The 9,898-nt window shown below is 38.8% G+C and overlaps 1 protein-coding gene across 1 annotated transcript in view; it reads right to left on the minus strand.

Annotated features, from left to right (window-relative positions):
• XIRP2 (xin actin binding repeat containing 2) overlaps positions 1–3,503 on the minus strand; it is a 217,862-nt gene extending 214,359 nt beyond the window's left edge. Inside the window, exon 1 of the mRNA XM_087949789.1 lies at positions 3,345–3,503. Coding sequence (XP_087805915.1) covers positions 3,345–3,488 — 144 coding nt within the window. The 5' untranslated portion in view covers positions 3,489–3,503. The remainder of the gene's footprint in view (positions 1–3,344) is intronic.
• Between the last annotated feature and the right edge of the window lie 6,395 nt (positions 3,504–9,898).

A 9,898-nucleotide genomic window follows, 5' to 3' on the forward strand; every position in this document is an offset into this window, starting at 1 on the left:
AATTTTTTTAAGTTAACAAGGGGAGCTGTCAGAAATTATTAAATACCTGTAATATCAAATACCAGTACCAGTAATTATTCAGTTATTTAAGTTTGTTCCTTACAAGGCAGTGCCTTTAAAAATTCCTTTTTTTATTATAATCATTCAGTTTTTCTACCAATTAAGAAATGTATTTTTATTGAAAAGGAAATGCTTTGCTGGTATGCATTTCTTAGGGAAACTGAGACCCCAACACAAAAAAACCCCAAATCTTTCCAGACGTACATTCAAAGGAGAGTTTGGCATGGTACAGTAGAAATCTCCATTGAAATGGATAATAGCATGTGATCTATCCTGCAGGAAACCTAAAGAATCATGATACTTACCATAAAGGACTCAGCTTTCACCTGAACATTCCTCTCTCTCTCACACACACACACTATATAAATCTGTCCAGGTGGAACTTGACAGAATACATGGCATACCCAAGAAAACTAAAAATGTTAACAATGTTATCAAAACTGCCATGTTAGCAATGGGACTTGCCATATGGTTTTCTGTATAAGTTCCCCTGCCGTTCTGCCAATACTATTGGGAATTTAAATTATTATTGTGACTGGTTGCAGAGTGAGCCAAATGTTTAGATTGAATCTGACATTTTTGTCCAGCTGTCATGTCCTTCCCTGGGACAGTCAGATGTTGTTGTTTGATAGTGTTAAATCGGTCTTTATGCAATTGACTGATAATGAATTGTCAATGCCCATGGTGCTTCAGTTATTTTGGAATTACACCCAGGGGTGGGATGCTACCAGTTCGGCCCGGCTCTATAGAACTGGCAGCTCTGAAGAGCAGCAGACACCAAACTGATTCTGTATCTGCTGCTTTTTGGCTCACCTGCCCGCCCGGGCTCTTACCCGTCCTTTATTTCTTGCTTTTTCAATCTCAGCTGCTTTGCGCGGCACAGCTGAGGTTGAAAAAGCAGGAAAAAGGAGGCTTTTCAAATGCTGCACACCCACGCACAGCACTTTTCAGCTGTCCGGGCGGCACAGCTTAAGGTCTTTTACACACATGTGCAGCGTGTAAAACATAGTCGCTGAACCCGTAGTAACTCCAGTTGAATCCAACCCCTGATTGCACTTAAGGCACTTATTACTACTATTTGCTTTCTTTTTCCACAGTTGTTCTACTTCCACTTGCAGGTCCCTGTATTTTGTGATTTCCTCCAATTCTTTCTCTTCTAACTCTGCTGTCTTCAACTTCTGCAGTGTCCACTATTCAGACATTTATGTCTTTCTTATTGAAAGTTAAGTATGGGATGTTATATGGCAGGTTCTTATCTGTTTGAGTTTTAAAGTCCCAGCGGATTTTGGCTTCTTCATGTTCAATTATTTTGTCTATTTGGTTCCACCAGTTCTTGCTTGCAGGGAAATGGTATTTCTTGCAGATATTCAAATGCTTTATTGTCGATTAATGTAGTTTTTATCTGCTTTGCCTGCTGGGGATGTGGGTGTGTTTATTGGCCATAAAATACTTTGCCTTATCATGTTTCTTATCTGTTCTTCATTTTATTACAAACAATTGTGATATAACAATGTGCCACATCCACTGTAATTTGACTGATTTGTATAATTCATCTCATTCAATGGAAGAGATTAAACAAATGGTTCAGAGCACTGAGGTTTTAGAATATGGTATTCCATGTAGAATACCTTTTTTTTTTTTTTTTTTTGCATGTGTTTGTCTTTGAGTCAGTTTTGACTCCTAGCAAGTGACTGGACAAGTTTTTTTGGCAAGGTTTTTAGAAGCATTTTTTGCCTCCTTTGCAAGAGGTCTGAGACAAAATGACTAGCCCAAGACCACTCAGCTGTGTTTGTTCCTATCATGGGATTCAAATTCAGTCTCCTGGTTTCTATTCTGATGCCTTAACTACTATGCCAAACTGGCGCTCATAGAATAATTGAACTATAGGAATTGGGAGCAGTTTAAGATTAGAATATAAGGGGTTAACACTGAATATTCTAGGTAGGTTCTTTGGCATTAAGCCACAGTAGAGAATTCTGATGCATACTAGACATGTACAGAATTGAAGTTAAATATGCTTAGAGAAATGGTTGCAAATGGTGTAGTGGTTAAGATATTGGACTAGGTCCAAAGACACTCAAATTCAATCCACAGAGCTTTCCTGGAGGACTTTGCTTAAATCTCTCTCTCTCTCCCTCCCTCAGCCCAATGTATTTAATGGGATTGTGGTTGAGAAAAATCGGAGTGATAGGCATAATGGTTTGAGCTCCTGGCAGAAAGGTGAAATATAAACTCAATGAATAAATAAATACAAACATAGACTCATCGGTTAAAAATGTTTGAGCAGACAGAAAATTGCCATACAGCTTTCATCAGAACTGTCGTGTTAATCAGGCATATGTAAATATACTGTATATTTAATTCCTAAGTAATTATTTGATTAATGCCTATAGACTATTTAAAACCATTTTAATCAAACTAACCTAAAGGATATAACTGAAGAATGCCTTAATAAAATATTAATAAAATATACCTTTAGAATTAGCTATTTATATACCACACTCCAATATTTTGAGTTGTTTTCTGTAGCATAACCCCTTGAAAATGCATGGCCCAAAACACTTATTTGAACAGTGATGCTATGATGACGCTGAAATGAAGAAATGTGTCTTGGGACATCATTATGCAAGCTCCAGCCCTTTGCATTTACATCGCAACACTATAAGTAAGAAGACATTTGCAGACATTTAGCAATAGCAATAGCACTTAAACTTATATACCACTTCACAGTGCTTCTTACAGCCCTTTCTAAGCAGTTTACAGAGTCAGCATATTTGCCTCCAACAATCTGGCTCCTCATTTTACCCACCTCGGAAGGATGGAAGGCTGAGTCAACCCTGAGCTGGTGCGAATTGAACTGCTGTCAGCTGGCGGAATTAGCCTGCAACACTGCATTCTAACCATTGAGCCACCAGGGGCATCAAGATGGCTAGTTTATCTAGATATGCTAGGAGTTGTAATCCCAGCATACCTGGAGGGCACTGAGAGACTCACAGAGTAAGTAGCATCAAATGATATTAGTAACCTCCTGCTTGCTTTCATTTTCCTCTGCCTTTGTGTGGAATAAAGGCAACAACATCACGCCGCAGCTTAATAATACAGATGAACAGCCTGTCATCTGAATTTACTAATCTGCTTGTAGAGGAGAAAAAGCATGAAAAAGAAAAGAAAAGAAATGCTCTGCAAGGCAGAAGAAATTCGATGCAGCTGTTTTCCCTGTGGAAACAAATCTATGAGTAGGAGTCATTTCTGATTTAATTAGCCTGTGCTGGATTTCTCCTTACCTGCCTGCTTTTACCTGCAGGTAATTCAAATCGGTTTCTTAGATCTTGCAAGGGAATATTGAAGCGCTCTACCCTGCATCGAACACCTGGAGGTTCCTCCCTGCACATTTCAGCAGAAGAATGCTTTCGAGAACTCTTAGCCATGGTGATCACTGGCTCTATTGCATTGTTTTAGCTTTGTTTTTTTTCCTGAACAAAATCCTGGATGCTCATTTCCCACTTTGAATCGACTAACACAAAAATTTTATTCCATTCTTGTTCTTCTCTGTGAAGCTGCCAGATACCTGTCGATGTTCTTTAGGTGGGGAATCAACGTTAGATTCTTCCCCAGGATTTTGCCAGCATCAGTCCCTGCAATGGACGTTTACAGCTTTGGACACCAGTTTTTCAGTGCAACTCCATATGCTTGTCTGTTTGATGTTTTCTGGAAGGCTTCTTCATTTGGAGAGTTGGCCAGCATCAGGATGAACTGGAAAATCAATTGAAAAATATTGTTACAGCACAGAGAAGAAACAAGCAACACACTCAAACAATGGGTCATGTAGAAATCCTGTGACTGCTTTAAATCAGCCTCTAAGATTTGAAATCCTTAAAGAAAACATTGAATTGGGTTTTGGATTGATTTGGATCTTTTCTTTATTAAGAATGAATTAGTTAATTAATTAATAATTATCTTATTAATCCTTAATAATTATCTTATTAATCCTTAATAATTATCTTATTAATTTCTAATTAATAAGAAATGATATCATAGGGCTAGAGCTGTGGTGACACAGTGGTTAGAACGCAGCATTGCAGGCTAATTCTGTCAGGAAGTTCCAACCTTCCATCCTTCCAAGGTTGGTAAAATGAGGACCCAGATTGTTGGAGGGCAATATGTTGACTCTGTAAGCCATTTAGAGAATGCTGTAAAGCAGGGGTCCCCAACCACCGGGCCGCGGACCAGTACCGGTCCGTGGAACATTTCCTACCGGGCCGCTGGTTTGCTGGGCACCGCCATCTTGTTTGATGAGAAAGTGCTTCCGGGTGAGCTTTTCTGGTTGGAAAGCAGCGCTTGGGTCCTGAAGGAATCCTCACGCCTTAGTTTCATCGAAGGGGTGGGCTTCGAACGAAACTAAGGCATGAGGATTCTTTCAGCACCCAAGGCAAGGCAAGCCGAGCAACCGTCCCAAAGCCGTCCCAAAGCGAAGCCCATCGACAAAGGTACAAAGGAGGAGTTGAAGGTGGCAGGGAGAAGCGGGGGACGGCTGGCTGGCCGGTCGCTCGGCTCACCTTGCCTTGTCATGCGTGCTGATGCCGGTACCGGGCCGCGGATCATTTTGTGATGCCAGTACCGGGCCGTGGCACAAAAAAGGTTGGGGGCCACTGCTGTAAAGCACTTTGAAGCGGTATATAAGTCTAAGTGCTATTGCTATTATTTCTTCCAGAGGTTGGTATGTCAAGGCCATAACAAGTTCTTAAGAGGAAGAACCTAAGTTTAAGGGAGTCTTGTGCATTAAAAATGATTTTATTTATTTATTAAGAAAATTTATAAGCCACCCAATTCATAGACCGGGTGGCAAATAAATGTAAACAAAAATCAAATACAGTTTAAAGAGAAAGAGAAAGAAAAGAGGGGACTCAATGACCAGATTGTCCAACGAGGCATTTTCCCTTTCATTAAAGCATATTGGGTTTATAAGGAACGAGAAGGAATGCTTGCCCTAAAAAGCTATTGGCAGGAAATAAATTTATCCAGTACTGGCTTCTCCATTATAATGAAACCATTACACAGGTGTGATGAATCTCATGCAAGTTTATCAATGTTAAAACCTGAAAGGAAGTAATTATCTATATATAAAAAAGACAAATATACAAATATCCAGATAGGCCTTTTTTTCCAATACTTTTGGTTTGAAAAACTCTCTAGCTGCAGCTACTGAAAATAATGATTAGATTAAAAAGAAGTCTATAATAATAGAAAAACAGTAGGAAACCGATTCAGTTAGTGAGAGAGAATGCAGCAGAGTGATGCTGAATCAACCTATTCCCTTCTGTTCTTTCAGACTATTTTATTAGATAATAAAAGTCACCAAGAAGTTAGCAAGCTTTTCATTTCCTCCACTAGTCTCAGACATAAGTGAGAAAATTAAATTATTATTTTGGAATTCTTCCCTGCAAAAAATGTGTGTGTGTGTTTGTGTGTGTGTAGGTAGGTAGGTATCCCTTGTCTTTGGGGCACTATGTCATTCATAACCTTGAAAAATTACAGATTGGTGCGATATTTCCAGGATCTCAACATCTTTGTTCAGTGGGAAACTCTAATTAACAGTTTTCAAAACTGCAGCTGTTAATACCCAAGAATATCAAGTTGTGCCCAATTTAGAAGAATATCTATTCCAATTCACAGATGCAAAAGGTAGGTGTTTTTATACAATGTTGCCAGTATTCAGTCAGTCAGTCATCAGTGCCCAACATCTACTGTTCCTGCAATCCCCCTGAGACCCCTGTGTGCAAAACCCTTCTGGGATTTGAGCAGTTCCTAATGGTAGCGGCTGTCCTCCCACATCACGCTAAGCCAGAGTGGGATCTGTCTGGTGCTGAGTTAAAAAAAAAAAAAAATAAAAAAAAATATAAATAAAAATAAAATTTTAAAAAAAAAATATAAAAAAAAAAAATAAAAAAATAAATTTAAATATATATATAAAAAAAAAAAATAAATATTTTTTTATTATTTTATTTGTTATTTTTTTTTATTTTTTTTTTTTTTTTTTTTTTTTTTTTGTGTGTAAGGTTTTTTTTTTTTTTTTTTTTTAGGGGGAAGGTTTTTTAATTTTTTTTGGGAAAAAAAAAAAATAAACAAAAGAAAAGGGGGAGGAATGGGAAGGGGGGGGAAGGGGTAGGGTTTTGGGGGTTTAGAGGTTTGTAAAAAAAAGGTTATGGAAAGGGGTGAGTTTTTTTTTTGGTGGGGGGGGGGGGGGGGGGGGGGGGGTTTTTGGTTGATAGTTTTCGGTTTTGTTTTTTTTTTGGAGGGAGGTTTTTTAGGGGGGGTTTTTTGGAATTGGGTTTAAGGTGGTGGGGGGGGGGGGGGAAGGAAAAAAGTTTTTTTTTTTTTTTTTTTTTTTTTTTTTTTTTGGTTTTTTACTTTTTTGGGGGTGTGGGGGGGGGGTTGGTTTTGGGCGGTTCTTTGTTGGGGGGGTTGGGGGGGGGGGGGGGGGGGGGGGGGGGGGGCCTGCCCCCCGCCCCCCCTTTTCCTTTCCCTGCTTGGGGGTGTGGTTTGGGTACCCTGTGGGTGGGGAACCCAAAAAAGGACTAAGGGGGGAGGGTAGGAGGGCACCGGGGTTGGGGTTTTGTAAGCCATGCAAGAAGTGGACATAAAGCCAGCTTATTACAGTTCCTGAACCACAGTAAAGAAACATGGCTTAGGACTGTCTTTCTCATATGACAGTTGTAGGAGGCATAGAAGTTCAGATTCTCATGGAAAAAAGGGACAGAAATTCTCAAATTCCCTCTTTTCCAGGAGCTTGCAGAAGACAGGCCTCACTCAGGGGAGAGAATGTTTTCTTCCTTGAGGTCTGCAAGTCCTCTGGGTAACTGTTGTACGTGTCTACTAGTAGAACAGTATCTGTCAGGAGAATGACTGACTCTCTTTCAAATACATGCACAAGCAAACACACTCCAAACTCCTGGAATGCATGTGGGCATGTCATCCTCCTTTTTTGAGATGTCCCAAAGGGACTTTTTCAAAAGGCAACTAAGAAGACTTTGTTCTTTGAAGGCTTTTTGCTTCTCATCCAAGATGTTTCTTCAGTTCTGAAGCTTCTTCTGACTTGAAGAAGCTTCTTGGATGAGAAGCTAAACATCTTCAAAAAAAAAACAAGGAAGTCCAGTTGCCTCTCTAAAAAGCCCTTTTGAGACAACCATGACCTGCATGAGTTAGAGTCTCCATAGACATCCTTTTACATATCACAACATGGAAAGCTTATCTTAATAATCCAAGTTCTTCATGTGCCGTTTTCTAAATGCTGTTTTCCAGGGGTGCGATTCAACCGGTATAATAACCAGTTCGGTGAGCACGCGCAACCCACACCTTAAAAAGCCCATTTTCAGTTCAGCTGCAGTCCCTGTGAGTAAAACAGCTGAGGCACGCAAACCGATGTGCCACACCAATCAGTTGTGCTCTAAAAACAGCAAATAAAGGACAGGAAAGAGCAGGGGTGGGCAGGCGGCTCACAGAGAACTGGTTCAGAGTCAGCCCGATTGTTGGAACAAGGGGTTCGTCCAAACCGGGAGAATCCCACCCCTGCTGTTTTCTCTAGTAGAATTTGGATGCAGATATGCTTCACTCTGGGAACAAAACTTTTATCCTAACCCTCCTCATATTAAACTATTAAACCTCCTTTGATATTAAACTAGCTTTATGGCATTGCACATATCCATGAGCATCACCATGTTTTGTTTTGAAAGATTCACTTTTCAACTTTCTTGTCCTTAGCTAATTCTGTTAGGTTCCACCTTTTGTTTTTTGCTTCTCCCCATACATCTTCCCCCAATTTCTTTGCCTCGACTGGTGGTAGTTCCTGGACTTTTGTCCATGAATTAGGATTAGGTCAATTCCCTCTACCCCCAGCCCCAAGCTGTGAGCACATTGCCTTACATGGGATCCCTTTAGTAAATGTTTGAGATCTTCTTAAACCCAATTTTAGGCTAGTTCTATCTCACCCACCCCTTTTTCAGGCTGATGCTGTTTGAGATTCCTCAGATTTATTTTCAATAATGTTTCTGGACAGATACAGGTGCTATTAGGAAACTAAGCTGGTTTGTACTCATATTTAAATATTGCAGCTCATCTGAATTTTCATTTCTTCTTCATTAAAACTATCAACACCGTAGGTGTTTATTTTTCCGGTGTTTACATCCAAAACCCTGTAGCTGTTTATTCCTCTTTGATAATCCAGCATTGTACCCAATTTATTGAGGCAATTTAATGTATTCCTTTTTTTTTTTCATTATGGGTTTATGCATAAGCTTTGCATCCCAATATGTTTAGTTGCAACACACTGGTTCGTTCCCATTCCGTAACTCATGTGGGTTTCATCTGTACTTTGGGCTGATAAATGATTTTGCAGATAGATAACAGTGACATGCAGTTCTAGAAAAATCATCTGACAGCTTTACATCAAGCAGGAAGGACTGTTGTCATATTTAGCAGGCTTTGAATCATTCTTTCTGCAACCCCATTTTAAAAAATGTTTTCTGCCTTCACTGTTGAAATATTTTTCAAATTCCAATTTGTAATACTCACCTCCACCATTATTGAACTTTAATATCTTTTTTTATGTTAAACTTGTTCTTTGCCTATGCACAATATAGTTTGAATTTCTTCAATCAAATTTTGTAATGTTACAAAATAGGTTTTTCTGCCTTTTATTTTTACACCACAAGATCTGAAAAGAGATGAGTTCAAGTAGCTGGCTGGTTTGTTTAAATTCAAGTCCTGGAAAACTTCTTCTGGAATTTCTTTTCAAGCTTGATTTTGCTTTTATCATTTCTCTCTATTATATTGTATACAGTAGGCTTTTGCTCTGGAAATTCTGCATTTCCTCTTAACATGTCTTTTTTAAATTGTAGTACTGACAGATTACATTTCTCCTTTTGTTTAGAGAATGCTGTACCATTCTCTAATGATACCATGGTACCATGGAGATTTGATGTACCATTCAAATCATGCCGATATGCTGATATTATAATAATAATTCCTTGATCAGAAAGGTTCACAGCATTTTTAGTTCTTCCAACTAGAGAGATGTCCTGAAATATGTTTCATTTCATCATAATTTCAGATTTCCAGTTTTCTCTTATATCAGTGTATTATTACTTACTCATGAGTGTGTATACAGTATGTCAGTTTGTCCCAGATCTCTTTTTCTATAACACAGTTTTGAATCAATGTAAAGTTTGTTGTGTTCAACATCTGAATTATTTCAGATTTAAGTCATCCATCCTTTTCTTCCAAGTTATCCTGATTTGGGCTTCCTTTGAACATGGCATTTCCCAAACCTCTGAGAGATCCAGCTTTTCAAATAGTACCACCATCTTCATGCTCTACTTGCTGTACTCTTTTCCACCATCAACCCTGAAACTTTCCAATCCTGGTATCACTGCCATTTTCAAAACTTTATGCTGGCTGAAAATGCAAAAATAAAAGTTCTTGATTTAAGATCTTTGCAGTCCTATTGATCTTTGCAGTCCTATTCATAGTGTGTTGGGTCCTAGTGCTGGCTTAATTGAATGCTTGAGCAAGTTCCCACAGGGGCTTTTAACATGTCTTTAGAATTTAGTTCTGGTTCATGTCTTAGACTTAGGATATATATCAAACCATGAAATAGGAGACAGAGAAGAATGGAATGGAATGGGATGGGATGGGATGGGATGGGATGGGATGGGATAGAATAGAATAGAATAGAATAGAATAGAATAGAATAGAATAGAATAGAATAGAATAGAATAGAATAGAATAGAATAGAATAGAATAGAATAGAATATTGCTGTCTCTACTCAAGAAAAGCTTTTGA

Source organism: Notechis scutatus, chromosome 1, assembly GCF_049901735.1.
Source record: "Notechis scutatus isolate UNSWTSFEM ecotype Mainland chromosome 1, rNotScu1.2, whole genome shotgun sequence".
NCBI lineage: Eukaryota > Metazoa > Chordata > Lepidosauria > Squamata > Elapidae > Notechis > Notechis scutatus.